Source organism: Rutidosis leptorrhynchoides, chromosome 3 (assembly GCF_046630445.1).
Source record: "Rutidosis leptorrhynchoides isolate AG116_Rl617_1_P2 chromosome 3, CSIRO_AGI_Rlap_v1, whole genome shotgun sequence".
In the NCBI taxonomy this organism is placed as follows: Eukaryota; Viridiplantae; Streptophyta; class Magnoliopsida; order Asterales; family Asteraceae; genus Rutidosis; species Rutidosis leptorrhynchoides.
In genome coordinates, this window is record NC_092335.1 from 592,075,171 (window position 1) to 592,092,721 (window position 17,551).

Below are 17,551 nucleotides of genomic sequence, written 5' to 3' on the forward strand. Positions count from 1 at the left end.
AGCTAGTGAATAAGGTTCTAAGACTCCCATCAATACATATCTAGGGTGGTTTCATACCCAATATATCCCGCTAGGTCAAACTTACCCATTTGGCCCGTTTCGAGTCAACCGTGAACCCAAAAACACTTTTCACTAACAACACAAGTGAGCTAGTGATTAACTAACCATTTAAGACTCAATAACACCATTTATTACTTTGAAACCCTAGGTTACTCATTCTTGAGTCCTCATGACTCAATCTTACCCAAAAACCCCCAAAATCACCAACAATGTGCTTTATGTTCATCACTAACCCAAACCCTAACCCTTAGACAAATTAAACTAAGGAAATCAAGATTAGAACTTACCACCACAACCACAACGTAGCTAGTGACTAGATGAACAACTTTAATACACGCGATTTGGCCCGAAATCAACTTCTTCCTTCTTGATTTGAGCTTTCTCTCTCTCAAATGGGTTTCTCACTCTAAACTTGAAGTAGAAAGATGAAGGTAGTTGAAATGGAGTTATGACACTCCATCAATTGATCTTGTGGCCTTTAACTCGTCCCCAAGTGAATTTACCAAAAAGCCCTTCTAAAATATCTAATTTAAAAGTAACAGAATCTGCCAGCTGGAGAAGTGCGCCCCTTAACAGTGCGCGGCGCGCACCAGGATCTGAACAGACTCTGACTCCTGTTTAATTACACACAGCCTTCCACACTTTATGTACCCTATTTATACCTCTGTACAATAATTATTCGAGTCTTACATCATATCTATATGAAAGTTCTTCCTGTTTTTTGCCAAAAAAAAGATCCACAATTTAACTTTTTCATTCTTACACCACTAAGTTTCAAATACGATCTTGTGTAATACTCCACGTTTTCCACTAGAAGTGTTCACTATTGATTTTCAAAGTTTTTCTTTGTTAACGACTCTATATATTTTTATTTGTGTTTTATAATATTTGATGAAATTTATATGAATGAATTGCGTTTTAAATGTGTTTTTGTTCATATAATTTTGCAACAGATATATATAACTCAAGAACAAAAATATATACGGTCAAAATTTATAAGGAAAAACTTTGAAAAGTCAATAATAAATACTTGTAATACAATGGAGAGGGAGAAATATTTTAAGATATAGTCCGTATATATTAGTGTGCAAATAACCTTGTGTTATAGCTCACGTGGTAGTGCCCTTCCTCTCTTAGCGAAAGTTTAGGAGTTCGACTCTCATGGGGTGCAGCATTGCACACAAACTTGCCCCTTGACTCTTGAATTTTACCCAAGGGTGCCTTCCGCATATCGTGTTGCGGTGGCAGTGGTGAGGAGGTTTTACTGCCATTCCTTCGGATTAGGCCGGGTTTTCCTCCTGGGCAGCAGTTGGGGGCGGGTTATGCAATTGCGGGAGATGAACATGGTTAAGTCTCTGGATGATCCCGTACTAGCGTTAAAAAAAAATATTAGTGTGCAAATATAGATAAAAATAAGTAGTGTACTAAAAAATCCTAAAAAGGAAATAGGCCTCCAAAAACAAGCCATTGTTGCTATTTTGCATTTGCTTGCAGTTGCACAAATAGCATTCCAATCTACCATTTGATACTTCTTGACCCATTCCCACCAAAAACATATAACAGGCATAAATGTTTACCCATTATAGTTTCTGCATGAATTCAATCAGAATTTGATTCCCTTTACCAAAATATTGTCTTTTTATAATAACAGTCTCTGTGTCAATTAATATTATCTTGTTGAATTCAAACCACTTTTGAGTCTCAGAAACAACCCCATTCCTCATTGTTTGTTTCAAACTTTAAAATGTTGATGATGTAGAATCAATTTACTCTTATTTGTTATTTGGGTTAGGAATCTTGTGGGGTTTGTTTATATTTTATTTTATTGTTACTGTATTGAAGAAAATAGAAAAATAAACAGAAAAAGGAATCTTCTTTGTTTTTTAATTTTAAATTTAGGTATAGTAATCACAGCAAGCTGTAGTTTTGCAACAACTACTGTCTATTCACTCCATCTTTACATTACTTTACTTTATGCTCTGTTGAAAGTTTAACACTTTGTTGTCTGTTACACATAATTTTCACTTTTAATCCTTTATAATCATCACATCATGGCATTTGCATTTCATTTTAAAGAGTAAATAAAAAATAAAAATAAAAATAAAATAAATGTAAAGATATTATGCCCTGCTACACTTGATTTCTTTCTTTCTCATGAGGAGTATTTAGTTTCCTATCTTTTGTACTGTAAAGCTGCCATTTTGTTCCTTGTTGAGTCTTGCAAGATAATGAGTAGACACTAGTTTAACTCTAACCCTAAGTCTATTTTTGGTCAAACCTAACTTTTTTTTCTTTTGTTATTTTATTATAGTTCAACTTTACCCCTATATTAGCTTAAGTTTTCATAGATCCTACTGTGCTGTTTTCACTTTTTTTACTTTTGTAATTTCTTGTTCTTGAATCTTGATTTCATAGCAATATATATGGCTTCTTCAGAGGATGATAACAACAATAATAATGATAGTGAAATGGGTTATCAGTATAGAGGTGAAATGAGTTCAGGATCCATGTTTAATCACAAATCATCAAGTGGGTCAGGTAATAATCTATTCGGGTCGGGTTGGGATCCGCTTGAGAATTTTGGTGGGTCATCTGCTTACCTTCAACATCATCAAAACCATAATCAGTATCATCAATCTGGTTCAGCCATTGGTGATTTAGTTCCATCCAAGATTGGGTCTTTTGGAAGTGGGAGTTTTTCAGAAATGGTCAATCCTTTTGTCAACACCAATATGGTACTGTTTTACTGCATAAAGTTTGAATCTTGATCTTGTTTTGAACATATAGTAATAATCTTTGTATTTTGTTAATTGTAGAATGTTGAAAGAGATGAAAAAAATGATGGGTCTGGTGATAATAAATCTTCTGAGAAAGATGAAAAGAAACAAAGAATTGATTCAAGAGGGAAACAAATTGGAAAACAAGCAGTAAAAGATACTTCTGATAATAGTGGTAAAGATAATAGTTACATTCATGTTAGGGCTAAAAGAGGTCAGGCTACCAACAGTCATAGTCTTGCTGAAAGGGTATAAATTTTGTGCCTTTTTTTGTAAAAAAAATGTAATTTTTTTGTTGAATGTTGATAATCTTGAATATATGTTGGCTGGTAATTGGTTTATTCAGGTTAGGAGAGAAAGAATTAGTGAGAGAATGAAGTTGCTTCAAGAACTTGTTCCTGGCTGCAATAAGGTAAAATAACCAACAAGTTGTATACTATTTTTACCTGTTTATTTATTATTTATGGCTTTTTGATTAATGGTGTTTATTTTTGGTAAAAGATAACTGGAAAAGCAGTAATGCTTGATGAAATTATCAACTATGTTCAGTCACTTCAACAACAGGTGGAGGTATGTTCATTTCCTTTTCTAGTTTTTTTTTTTTTTTTTTTTTTTTATATGTTAAAATTATATCACAAAGTGGCTTACATAAACACTTATGTATACACACATACCCTATTAATTGTGTTAATTTATTATCTCCATTTAATGTTAGTGTGGTGGTAGATTATACAAATATGGACATATTGTTTGAACCATGTGATCATTTGTTTTTGTTTAATTTTCCATGACTATAACTTATCCATTTCAGTAAATTATGTAACTGTGTTTAAAAACTACCCTTTTGATCATACTAAAACATCTCTAGTGTCTTGAGCTATGAAAGTTAACATATTTGCTTTGAATGATCAATCTTTCAACTTAACCCGTGGTTTAGTCCTAATAACTAATGATTTGAGTAATGTTTTTTAGCTAAAGTCTTATTTTTTTTCTCTTTGTTTCTGCAGTTTTTATCGATGAAACTTGCGACTGTGAATCCAGAAATGAATGTTGACATTGACCGCCTTATGTTTAAAGATGTAAGTTCCTGCTTTTTAACTGCAATTACTTTCATTGTTAGTAAATGGAAATGGGACCCGCCAAATGGACTGCAATGTAGTTATCATGATTTGTGATGCCCTTCAAGAGGTTTGAATCTCCATAGGTGAACATTTTGGTTTTGCGCGAGGCTCGGGTCTAGATAGCTTGTGCAGTTAGTTTGCTCGTTTTCCATTTTCGGGACTCGCATTTCTTGTTTTGTTGTATGTGTCTTTGTTAGTTAATTCATATTTGATGAAGGTTCCGTTCGTTATAAAGTTATCGTTATCATTATCTTCACCAAAAGAAAATAAATAAAAAAAAAGGCCCCGGGTTAGGCCACATACATCTTATTTAAAAAAGACCCGCCCTTCCAGTAACCAGAAAATCTTATCCGCTTGATTATAATGATCCATCTTCTAGCAATGGTTTGCGTATGTGTAGATTCTTCAATCCCGGGGCGGCAATTCAAATCCCGCTTTTGGGTTTGGTCCGACATTAACGCAATCTCATCCTTATCCGCATGGAAGCTTGCCTGGTATTCAAACAACTGCACCTTTGCATCCTATCCATCCTCAGGTACCATCTTCTTCGATATTAGTATCTTTCTAATTTCTCTTTATGTTAACCCTTGCAACATTTTGTAATCATATAGCCTGTATGGGATAACGATCTTCACAACCTTCTTCAAATGGGATTTGACGCTAATCCAGGAATCAACCATCTTGGACCAAATGGTAATCGCTTAATAATTCTTTTTGAATAACACGATTCATTTAAGACTAATCACAAGTGGCGTTTTCGCATTTAGCAGGACGAGCAAAAATGGATCTTTAGAGCGTGGGACTTGAATTGATTAAAAGTATGTTCCAACGGAAAACTACTGACGCGCAGATCAAAGTTTGAGTAGAAAAGATGAGTTGTATAGGTTTTTACGCAAATCCGAACTGTTTGTTCTTCGAGTTTTAATAGAAGATGACTCGTTGAGATTTTACAAACCATGTACATTAAACAGGCACAAGGAAAAAAGAAAAAAAAAAAAAACAGGACTTGGTTTGGTTATGGAATATGCGTTTTGGTTAGGATTTTTTGGGAGATTTAAAGGGAAAAAAAAATTGCTGTAAAGAGTGTTGATTGGTTATGATATTATTTGATGACAAATTTTTTGTAGTATTTGAATGAGAATGAAGGTTTTTAGTTGTTTTTATGTTCTGTGTGTTGATAATTTTGATAAAAACAGAAGATAAGACATTAAGACATAACTATGCTGGTCATAGTTCACTTTCAAATGAAGCAATGTCTTTGTTCCTGTCTACTTATTTTTAAATGATGATGAGTCTTGTTCACAGTTTGTGTTGGAGGTTAAAAAGAGGGTGGTGGCTTTTGTAACACTTCAATTGAGTAAAGTGGATGGTTTCCTAGGCTTGGTTTTTCTGTTTGTGGGTTAGACCACTCTTAACCATGACGGTTCGTCATGGAATACTGTCACATCAATGTCACATCAACATATTCTTCCCATCACTAACCAACCAATAAACTGCTAACATCCATGATGTACCCATCACTTGGTTCCACCTCTATTTTTTATATTAAACTTTTATATTATTAACTTATATATAACAATTAAAATTGTAAAAATAACAGTTTTATTAATAAATAAATAAAAAACATTACAAATTCCTAAAAATAAAAATAAAACCATTACAATTCCTAAAAAAATAAAAAATAAAAACATTACAAAGTCCTAAAAATAAAAACATTACAAAGTCCTAAAATAAAAAACAACTTTAATACGACCCGATCGTGTCGTCACTCACGTAACCCTCATTGCTACTGTTGTGCGGGTAGTGAGGATGAGGTCGGGTGTTGAATTGTCAGGTCCAAATACCAATACAGTACAACTCGATTCGGTTGCATTTGAGTAAGGCTCTCCCGACAATTTCTTGCCATTTTTTTTCGGTCGTGATAAATTCAAACCTATCGGTTTCTGGATCACCCAAGCAAAATCCGAGGCCTCGAAGTCAACATGTTCACGTATGTAGTAGAACAAACGCCCCGTGTCCCAGTAGGTGATATCTAGTGACTCGAACGACTTGCACTGCCCGTCCAGATACATCATCCAAACTTTGCTTAGTTGTCCCCCGTACCATACATCCATCGAACATGTTAAACGTGTCATCTATGTTTATGTTTGTAAATGAGATTGCAGATCAGTGTGTTTGTATGAGTGTAGATGTTTCACTTCAGTATATGTTTATGTTTATGTTTGAATGGAATGGAGTCAAAGAAATATTGTGGTGAGAATTGTAGTGTGTATGTTTATGTTAATATCAGTATATATATACGTGAGAATTGGAATTTTAAAATTTTATCCGTTGCACACTGAAAACTCAAACGTAAACCTGCAATTTTCTTTGAAAAAGCATGCAACGTTCGAAAATTTCACCAAACCTTCCGCCCTTGTTTTTGCTTGGCAACGACTTGGTGGAGTACGGGGATAGCATCACGGAGTCAATCATGGTTTGCTAGTATCGGCGGCCTTCAAGGGCGGCCCAACGGCAGCCCCCAACGGCGGACCGATACTAGCGGTCTTAAAGTGATCAGAATATTTTTTTTTATTTAGGTTAATCTGATATACGTGATCTAATCGATTTATCCTTTGAAATTTGAGCATTCAAAATTATTTTTCATACACCATTAGTTTGTATTAATAAAGATGACCTTGGTGCAATAAAATTTATTCTGAAGTAACTCAATAAAAGGGGTGTTCACTAAGCTGATGGACTCAGATAAACACCTGATCCAAAAATATTTAGGTTAGATGGGTTAAGTTATTCGAGTATGTTTTTGTTCCAGCTGAAATAATTTACCTGGTTTGGGTTGGTTTTGGTTTTTCATCCTTGACATTGGACCCAAATGAATTCTCGTGAAACGAAAAACAATTTTTTATTATTGTTGATAGGTTTTTTATTGAGAAAACGAATCTGTGTAATAGAAATTAATTGATTTTTCTAAAATATGTTTTGAAAAACAATTTCGTCTAGAAGGATGAGTTTAGTTTCTTGTGTTTGTGGGTTAGAGTGATTAGATAATTTATTTATGTTATACGGGTAATAACTTATTAGTGAAGCTTTTATATCTAGATGTCAACTAGTAAAACGTTCTTGACCCTTAACATAGTGGTTGGCTTCTATATTATATTTAACTAGAAAAAATTCGACCGCGCGTTGCTGCGGTTGTATTCGACGCGCGGTCGAATTTGAATATACGTTGTTTGATAGTTGAGTTGTTTGTTGGACGTGTATGTATATGTATGTAATAGAGCTCGAAATTTTTAGCTTTTTTAACGATATCCGTTTCGCGTATAGTTAGTCGCGTTGTGTTCGTAAAATTATTTCGAGTTGAACGGTGGTCTCGGAAAAATTTAACTCGCACCAAGCGAGAATATAGGGCCCGTTATTTAGTGTTTTTTTAACGATGTCCGTTTTGCGTGTAGTTAGTCCCGTTGGGTTCTTGAGTTTTTTTTTTAGCTGAACGGTGGTTTCGGAAAAATTTAACTCGCACCGAGCGGGAAGATATGCGTATTTGAAAAATCGGGTGGAGGCTGTTAAGTAAAATAATAATTTTACATTTTGCACCCCTGTTTTAAGGGGTAAAGTTGCATATTGTCAAAACTTTGGGGGGAAGTTGTTTTTTTGACTTTGGTTTTGTGTTTGTCGTTTGGTTTTGTTTTTTGGCCCTGAACGACCAAAACAGGGGTGTCTGTTAGTGTATATGAAAACTTTGGGGGGAAGTTGTTTTTTTGACTTTGGTTTTGTGTTTGTCGTTTGGTTTTGTTTTTTGGCCCTGAACGACCAAAACTATGAAAACTTTGGGGGGAAGTTTTTTTGACTTTGGTTTTGTGTTTGTCGTTTGGTTTTGTTTTTTGGCCCTGAACGACCAAAACAGGGGTGTCTGTTAGTATATATGTAATGTTGGGCATTAATGGGTAGGGTGTCTTGGCCCTTGAAGCACTATCTTGATAGGTCATCATATAACGTACTGACATAGTGACACAATTATGCATAAAATTACATTTTTGATGCACCATTAACGTAACTTTGGTGTTATAAAATTATTTTGAGGAAACTCATTAAAGGGGTGTTCATTAAACTGATTGACCTAGATAATCACCGGATCCAAAAGTATTTTGGTTAGTTGGGTTAAATCACTTTAGTATGGTTTTTGTTCCAACTGAAATAAAATACCTGGTTTGGTTTTGGTTTTTTCATCCTTCAGTTTGGACCCAAATGAATTCTCGTTAAACCAAAAACAAATCTTTTATTTTTATTATTCATTTTGGTATGGTATGAATAGGAATATGTATAATAGAGTTGTAATATATAAATAAATTAAGGTTGTATACAATTAAGTTGTAAATATATAACCATTACTAGATAGTCTAGTGGTTGGGGCCCTGAATTCATTGCAAGAGGTCTCATGTTCGAATCCCGTATAGGGCGAATATTTGGTGGTGGTAAGAGATGGGTTGAAAACAGCCAGGGAGTAATTCTGCTGGGCTGCGTACATCAGAGTACATCTAACGGGTTTGACAACATGACAAAATGTTTCGTCAAAGTCAAGTCCAAGTTGTTGCGAAAACCTTAAGGAAACAAAACGACCCATGTACCTATAAAGACGACATTGTTTGTCGAATATGTGGCGGTACAGCTGTAATAAAGCAACAATGTTCGTAGGCGGTCGAGACAAAGAACAAGCTCTAGCGTGTTATTGGAAAACAGGACGGGGGACTGCTTTTCAATTTAGATCACACATAGCCTGAACCGTTGAGGCGGGAATAGTGAGTGGTGCGACGTGGCAGAGTGGTTTAAAACTAAATTGGGTATTAAAGACCCCGTTTGAGATCAGCGGTTGGTCATGGGATGGGCGGAGGTACGAAGGGTAGTTGTGGGTTCTGTTACAACAGAAGAAGTACCAGCAGTCGGTCGTGTTCCAAATTTGAAAGAACCCGAAGGGGTAGAGGAAGAAGGTGTGCTCTCTCAAACCCCGAAGGAACGGACGTGATGGTAGGAGAAGTGCGTCAGCTTGTGGGAGTCGTAGGAACGGCAAGCGCATTGGGTTTCAAGATCCTTTTACTGTTTTAAGAAAGATAGGGAAGATTTTCTTTAGCATGTTGCCTCTAAATTTTCTTCATCGGAGTACATGTGTTGATGTTTTTAAATGTTAAGAACTATAACTTAATTTCTTTGTCCTTTTAGCTATCGTGATTTGTTGATTTGGGGTTTAAAAATTATGCTAGGATGAAGAATTTAATGGATGATGGAATTTTTTTTTTTTTTTTTTTTTTCTTTGCGATTTAAGGATTATGAATCTTGGAACATGAAAAGAAAATCGTTGATTGATTTATGTTTTTTTATTTTAATTTTGAATGTTAGGAAGTTAAGAAATTAGAAAATGATTTTTCGTTGGGTGAAGTGGATGTAGAGATGAAATGGATAATTGAAGCGAAGAAAATACCCTCTCACGCATTCTACATGTTTAAATTAACGTATAAAATTAGCAATTGTTAGTGATAGAGACCACCAACATAATTTGTGCAAACGAACAACGACGTCAAAAAAAATTAGTATATGGACCACCCGCGTTATTTAGGATAGACCACATGGACTAACCACGTAATTTTTTCTTAAATATATGAACTTATTGGCATTGTCTTATACACGTAACACGTTAAACGCGTTTGTTTCAGACATCTGAATGACATATGATGCTGAATCAGAGATAAAACACTCTATTAACGATTAAGTCCGCAATTTTTCTGTTATATCTCTCTAAAATTATATTTAGAAAACTGAACAAACAAGTATCTATTGATTTTCTTATTCACGTAACACGTTAATAAGGTAATTTTACCCAATCAATATCGTTCGTTCAAATGATTATTAAACAACTTATTTTCATTTAAAACCAAATTTATTCAGAGACTTTCAATCATTCAGATTATAATTTATGAATCATTCAATGTTATTTAATTCAGTTTTATCAAGCAGCTATGACCGTCGAACTGTCGATATCAAAAAAACCAAGTGTCACAGAGTCTCAAATTCATCAAGCAAAACGTGAGTCGTGAGTCATCACAAGATCACTCACGTTATAAAAGTTATTCTTTCATAAAACCAACCACAAGCTAAAGTAGTTGGCATCATAAAATCAGTCACACACTTTTAATACAACCAAGTTGTCGATGTTGTAGATCTTGTATACCAAAGTTACGTTCCAATATTTTTGTTTCCATAGAATCATCTATATCATATTGAGTAATTTAGTATGATTTTAATATCACACACACAAAAATATGGTTTTATTATATAGTTCGACTAAAATGTTGCTTTATACTAGTATATGTTTTTATTATATCCAACGACCTCAAAGGAAGGGGCAATCGACTAACAGAATATTATTGTATTTTTCTTTTATAGACAAACTTGCACACCAAATACAAATTTAACACGAATAAAATATCTTCATGTTTTAATTATAAATCACAGTGAAAGATATTATTTAAACATCACTTTAAACTTATAAGGAAATTTAATTTTCTTTCTTTATATAATGTCAAACTGGTTGTTACAAACTTTCCAACTTAAAATCATGACTGTTCACGTCGAGCCAAAACAATACAAAGGATCCATACCTAGGAGATGCACGAGTCGCATCCCGAAAGACTGGCTCTGATATCACATGTTACGCCTCTCAAAGCTAAAGCAATCAACTAACAAAATATCTCCTGGTTTTGAAAAAAAAAAAATTTATTGTGAAAGATATTAGTTTCACTAAATAAATCATTATGAGAGATATTAGTTTCACTACTTTATACTTGTAATGTAACACACTTCATTATCCAACATTCACCTTCGATGTAACACACTCCGTTTGATAACGCAGAGTTTGAACATGTCTCACGTTGATGTAACACACTTCGTTGAGAACGCAAAGTTTAAACATGTCTCACGGTTTTATCTTTACGACCACACCTTACTCTTCTCTTATTCCTTTGAGAACACAAAATCATGAAAACGGTTGAAGCTGTAAATTCATATACTTCGTCTAGTATATGTTACTCATGTGTACTGTCGAATTTCATGTGTAAACCTGACCGTGTAGATGTGCACTAACGGCTAAAACGACATTAAGATTACATTCAAGTAAACGAAAAAAAGATCGAATTTCGATTAACAAAGAACACTCTCCCTAAATAATAATATACACGGCTACGAATAACCTCCATGTTCGAAGATTCAGCTAAACATATAAACCACTTCTTACAAAAGAATGGATCCAAAAAAAAAAACAAATAGAAACAACAAAACAATCCCATAATACATGGGACCGCAGCGTTAACTGATTCTGGTTTCGGGGTTCAAGATTTATCTACTAAAACCCAGGTTTCGTGTACATATTCAACTAAGAAATTAACCTTTTTATGACGCAATCTGCTCACCGATCAAATCAAACCCCACGAGCAAAAACGACAGCCCTTGAAACAGCAAGAAGTAAAAATGGATTCCTTGAGCCGATAAAAGGCTTCTTGCAGAAGCAGTTAACAAAAGAAACGCAAGCATCAACTCTTTCGTATAGATCCTATTATGCTTCTTCTTTTTCTCTTTCTGTTTTATTTCGTGTTCCATTTTCTCCAAATCGGGTTCTGACCCGGCCCGTTGATTCTCTTTCGGGTCTTTCTCAATTAACGAGACGAGATCACCATCAGAGGACCGGCCTGATTTCTTGGTGACGACCCACTCATACGCACTACCTAATTGAAAAAGGCCTGATATCATGGCATTAAATTTGGTTACAGACATTGTGTTTTCGAATAGGAGATAAGGAACTAAAAAAGGAAACGACTTTGGTGACGGGAGGATGTTAAGAAACGACATTGTGGCGGGGATGTAACAAACGACCCAAGCGGGAAGAGTAGCTTCGGGTACAAACATTGTCATTGGGAGAATTATGCAAAACAGGGTGAACGAGTAAAACGGTAATATCAGTTTTCTTAGTAGGAAGAATAGGAAAATCATGTTTAATTTCTTCCAAATGCTAATCTGCATATACAACAATAAAATATAAAGTATAAAGTATAAAAATTAAATTAAACAATTGCTTTATGATATGATTATGCCTATTGATTATTTGATTTCTATATAAAGTTCATTGCTTTTCCAGCAAAAAAGAGGTTTATGATACGATATTTGATTTATTGCACATAGAAGATAATATACGGAGTAGTTTTTTATTAATCTGATTTTGGTTACTCTTGTTTTCACCCTATGTAATTTCAAAGAATATGCATTTTAAATGGGGACCCAACAAAATTCCCACTAAAATTGCTTTAGTCATAGAGTTGTACAATACAACATTATAATGCATGTTTAGTGGTGTACGGATAATCTTAGTGTGTACTGATCAGTCACTCATTTTAAATTGGTCACCGACTTTTATTGGGTGCCACATCGGAAAAAAAATTTAATTTGGAAAAAGTTACTATTACATAGTAATTTTGACTAGATAAGCTGTATGGAGAATAAAAAAGATAAAAAATAAAAAGTTGTACCCAAAATAGAAATAACCAAACTATGTTACTTGTATATGAAATAAATAGAAGTACATACCTTTGATTTAATGATGTCAGGCAAGCATAGTCTAAACAGCTGCATGGGCCCAGAATGCCATCTGTGTTGTTGTTTCCTGTAAGCTTCATATGATTCGGGTAATTCGCATTGGCACTGAAAATATGAACATTATATTAAAATCTAGCACCGATAAACAAAGCGGTGATTACATATAAGACGTCTCCTTACCTGGCGTTAATTTTTCTTTTTTTTTTTTGGCAAATACGTGGAGTGACGCCCCTAATGGGGCGTTACTTCTAACGAATTTTGGGCATTAGTTCATTACAAGACGAGCAAAAATGAGATGTGACACCTAATAAAAAATTTGACACCTCAATTCTATATAATTAATTAATTTTTTTTCAACCAACTCCCAATCATATTTTTATCATAAAACTCAAAACTTTTCCATAACAATTTGACACTCAAATTTGAAACTCACCATTACAACCCATCAAAAGTCACACTGCTACGCCACAATCAAAACGGGTCATCGTAAAGTGTTAAAATTTTGATTGTTTTTCTGGCGTGAAATATGTTTGTTACCCAAAATAGAAGCCCAAATTCGGTTCTTTGGTACACAATTAGACAGACAAATCCATTCAATCTAGAGGATTAAAGTTCATTTTAGGTACCTCAACGTCATTGAGAAAGATCATCTTCCAACCATGAAGATGAGCTCTAACTGCAATATCCATGTCCTCAACGGTGGTTCTCTCCAACCAACCACCAGAATCCTCTAACGCTTTAATCCTCCAAACGCCAGCTGTCCCATTAAACCCGAAAAAGTTCAAGAATATGCCGTTGACTTGTTGTTCCACTTCAAAATGAAACGCTAAGTTAACATGTTGCAACCTCGTTAGCAGATTCTCATCCTTGTTTACAAAGGACCATCTCGCTTGTACCAATCCTAATTCCTCATTATCCTACAAACGCCCATCGAATTCTCATTAAATTATGTATACTATAAACATATACAAGCTATGCAAACAAGGAAATACCTTAAAATGAGGAACTGTTCTCATAAGGAAATCAGGATTAGGTTGAAAATCAGCATCAAACATAGCAACAAATTCATAATCTTTAACATAACTGCAATTCATAGCCGATTTGAGATTGCCGGCTTTATAACCGTCTCTAATCACACGGTGCCTGTACACAATATTCACACCTTCGTTCTTCCATTTATGAACTTCATCTTTGATCAATAATTGAGTTGTGGGGTCATCGGAATCATCCAAAACTTGTATTAAAATCTTTGATTTTGGCCAGTTTAGATTGCACACCGCCCCAATTGATTGCTGATAAACCTGGTCGGTAACAAGTTCAACATTAAGTTGTGTAAACCCTATGAAAATCAAAAGATTATTTTTAAAAGTGGTAACAAATTGACTAATGGGTATCTTTAATGTTCAAAAACAGTATACAAAATTAAATCTTTATTAATACAAACAGAACAATATTGAAAATGGGCTTGAAAGCATATATTCAGAAAGAAAAGAAAAAAAACAACCACCAACAAACAAAATTCAAACTTTTACACAAAGCAGCAAAGGGGTATGAACCCTACATATTTTTTAAAATTTTTTACAAAGAACAGGCATATTACCAAATGGGTGCCTCAAAAAACAATTTTATTGCATATAAAGATTCAAGCTTTAAACCGAAACAAAATAAAATAAAAATTGGGTACGTGTAAATTTTTTTTTTTTTTTTTACACACACATAAGCAAATGGGTATGTAGCATAATGAAGAAAAATTACCTCTTTTTCATTACACATAGGGATCTGAACAAGAACCATGGGGAAAAATCCATCATTACCACCGGATTCAAGATCGGGTAGGGTTTGTTTTGGAATGGGTTTAATCTTTTTGAAACGGATCCAAAAACAACCTAAACAAAGCACTAACCTATCCAAACTTTGTATAAGAAACAGATAGATACAAGCATTTGCCAGAAACTGAAGTGGTGGGGCAAGATATTCAACCCGAATTAAAACCCATTTTGAATATATCAAATCAAAAAAACCCCTAAAAGCAAAAGGATTTGTTAATGTATACAAATACTGTAAATGAAGATCCGGAGCTCCGAAATGCCAGCCTTTATAATAAGCAGCTAATTCAAACCCTAACAGTAAAATTGAAACCCAAAGAAATAACTTTATACAAAAATAAAATTTAGTGGAAGATGGGGCAGTGTCGGTACGGCCGGCGGAGAGACGGCGGCGGACGGCAGAAGCCAAGAAAAAAGTCGCCGGAGCAATGGAGGTGATGCAGCCGGCGGCACGGTTGGCTTTTAAGAGTAAAACCCATGTTAATTGTTTGGCGTTTTTGTTATGGTGTCTTTGTGAAACGCCGTCGTTTAAAAAATCATCATCTTCTGATGGTGATTCAAGCTCAACCATTGACCAATTATTTGGGTTTTCCATTTTTACCACCACCGGTGTTCCTCTGTGTGTTTCTTTACGCCACCAAAACGACATTTTTTATTAGGAAAAAAAATGATATATTTTAAAGGTTTTGGTAATGTAGTAATGGGTTTTAGGATTTATGAAATGGGTAAGTTTAAAATTTGAATATTGGTGAGAAAAAATTAAGCTTTATTGCAGCAGCATTGTGATTTGAGTGTGTGTTTGTGTGTTTTTTCATGTTTTTTGTGAAAATTTTGAGTTTTTTAGAGAGAGAATGAAGTGATGGTGTTGGTAGTACTAGAAGAAGAAAGTAGGTTCTTTCAATTGATTTACAGCTTGCACATATTTTTTATTTTATTTTTCATGTAAAATAAAAAAATTGTTAAAAGAAAATGTAAAAGTAAAGATTATGGTTAATGGTAACAGCTCAACACGTTTGGATTATGTATTATGATTATGATTAATTCATGATAGTGACTTTGACTGTGATTATTTATGGAACTGAAGTGAGTACTTTTCAATGACAATTACAATTAAATAAATTAATAATTATTGAAATAAATCTTTTGTTAAAATAACCGACAAGAGAAACCTACTCCTTTTATTTCTCTTTCTAAAATAGAAATGTAGATATTCGATTTTGAACAAAGATCATCCCTCAAATCTTGCTCATATTTGATGTAAGAAATACGGAGTAGGATATCTTTTTACGGAGTATATAAGGTAAGAAAATAAATTAAGTACTTTAACTTGGGAGCCGATCGGTATATTATACTCGGTAATAATTTAGTCGTAGATTGAATGTGAAACGGAGTACATAAGATTGTACCGAGTATAATACTTCTTATATAATCTATTTATTTATACAGGTTTTTGAGCACGAGTGTGTAAAAAACCATATAAAAAATATAATTTGCAGTTCGTATTGGTATCTAAATAGCGAATCAAAAAAATAGAAAAAGTGTAAGAATTATTTAAGAGTTTGTGGTCATAAATTATATATTACGTAATATTTAGAGTAAAATGAAAATTTGTCATGTAACATAACATTAGTATTGTATAAGTTATATTATTTTAAAATTATTATATACAATTATTTTTTGAATAAAAGTGTAAACTTAGAGTTTAATTTTAGAAAAAATGTTAGTTATTTCAGCAAAATAATGGTACTCGAGGGAGTCGTCATGTATAATTAATATTGTAATAGTTATATTTAAATGATCTGTTTATTCGTATCATGAATAAATTTTTTATATCATAGATCATAGATATTAATTATTAATCTAAATAAATAATAATAATAATAATAATGATAAGATTTATATTAAGTGATTAATAAAAATATTAGTATAACTACAAAATATATGATTTTAGGCGGTAGTAATTCTATTTGTTTAAGGACTTTTAGATTTCCCCACCTATTCACTTTGTAAAGTAAATATGATTTTAGGCGGTAGTAATTCTATTTGTTTATATTTGTTTACATATTTGTCTATACACATATACATACATACATACATACATACATACATACATATATATATATATATATATATATATATATATATATATATAATGAATAATTAATTCAATTTATTATAAAATGCCAAATAAGCAATAACCTTTTTGATTTATATATATGTATAGATTATATAAATTGCGTGATAATAATCTTACATATCAACTGTCACACCCCCAAATAGGGCCAGGGGTATTTGTGACCATTTATATCATAACACAGTTGTATAAACGAGAACGACTCTATATGAGACGTTTTGAATAAAACATTCATTAATAAAACAGCGGAAGCATTAAAAGTTTTTACATCAAATTCAAACTGACATAATAATAATAGTCTTAATGCAAAGTAAATGTAATGAAATGAAGACTCCATGTAGCATCATTCAATTCATCAAGTAGCAGTCATGGCAATCATCTTATTCGTCACCTGAGACAAAACATGTTTAAAGTGTCAACCAAAAAGGTTGAGTGAAATTCATAGGTTTATATAATATGCATTAGACCACAAGATTTAGTTTGAAGTTGATTGATAACAAACATATCAATCTAAAAGTGTTGCTGAAGTTTGTAATATCGCGACTAAACAAAAGTTACCTCGTGACACTTTGTTATTCAGTGTCGTTGAATCATTATTATGTAACCAAAGACCAACGGTCAAATGGTTAGAGACGTTACTCTCAATAGGCCTATTCACAATAATTAAGTTTGCCTTTTATACGCAGCAATTGACGATATTACGGTGAGGATTTGCATGAATCAAAGCATGACAGCATAATAACATTGGAGTACTTGTGTCTAAGCGTAAAACAGTTATAAAGCAAGCATGTGTCTCACCCCAAAAGTTATAAACAGTTTAATAAATAGTAAAAAAATGGGGCTATGAAAATCACATTAAATAGCTGTTGAAGTATTTCACGCAAGAAAGGAAAGTAAAGCAAGTAAGTGGCCGGGATATCAACCTAGAGGTATAACGTTCGATCAGTAAATGTCTAATAGACCAAGTGTATGTTTATTAATATAATGAATTATATTAAT

General features: G+C 33.4%; 2 protein-coding genes across 3 annotated transcripts; one reads left to right on the forward strand and one right to left on the reverse strand.

The window, feature by feature from the left end:
• The first annotated feature begins 2,265 nt into the window (after positions 1–2,265).
• LOC139898764 (transcription factor bHLH74-like) lies at positions 2,266–5,099 on the forward strand. Of its 2 annotated transcripts, none has more exons than XM_071881530.1 (8): positions 2,266–2,795; positions 2,877–3,086; positions 3,184–3,249; positions 3,339–3,407; positions 3,845–3,916; positions 4,359–4,493; positions 4,570–4,651; positions 4,726–5,099. In XM_071881530.1, the coding sequence occupies exons 1-8, from the start codon at positions 2,484–2,486 to the stop codon at positions 4,749–4,751; spliced, it is 972 nt and encodes a 323-aa protein (XP_071737631.1). In that variant the 5' UTR covers positions 2,266–2,483; the 3' UTR covers positions 4,752–5,099. The 2 variants fall into 2 exon arrangements, with proteins under 2 accessions (XP_071737631.1, XP_071737632.1); XM_071881531.1 differs by having other exon boundaries at positions 4,729–5,099.
• Positions 5,100–11,168: 6,069 nt separating this feature from the next.
• Positions 11,169–15,067, reverse strand: LOC139898765 (probable xyloglucan glycosyltransferase 12). Its single transcript, XM_071881532.1, has 5 exons — positions 14,348–15,067; positions 13,585–13,893; positions 13,219–13,509; positions 12,584–12,697; positions 11,169–12,016 (listed from the first exon to the last, which is right to left on the reverse strand). Exons 1-5 carry the CDS (start codon positions 15,065–15,067, stop codon positions 11,396–11,398), a joined length of 2,055 nt encoding a protein of 684 aa, XP_071737633.1. The 3' UTR covers positions 11,169–11,395.
• Between the last annotated feature and the right edge of the window lie 2,484 nt (positions 15,068–17,551).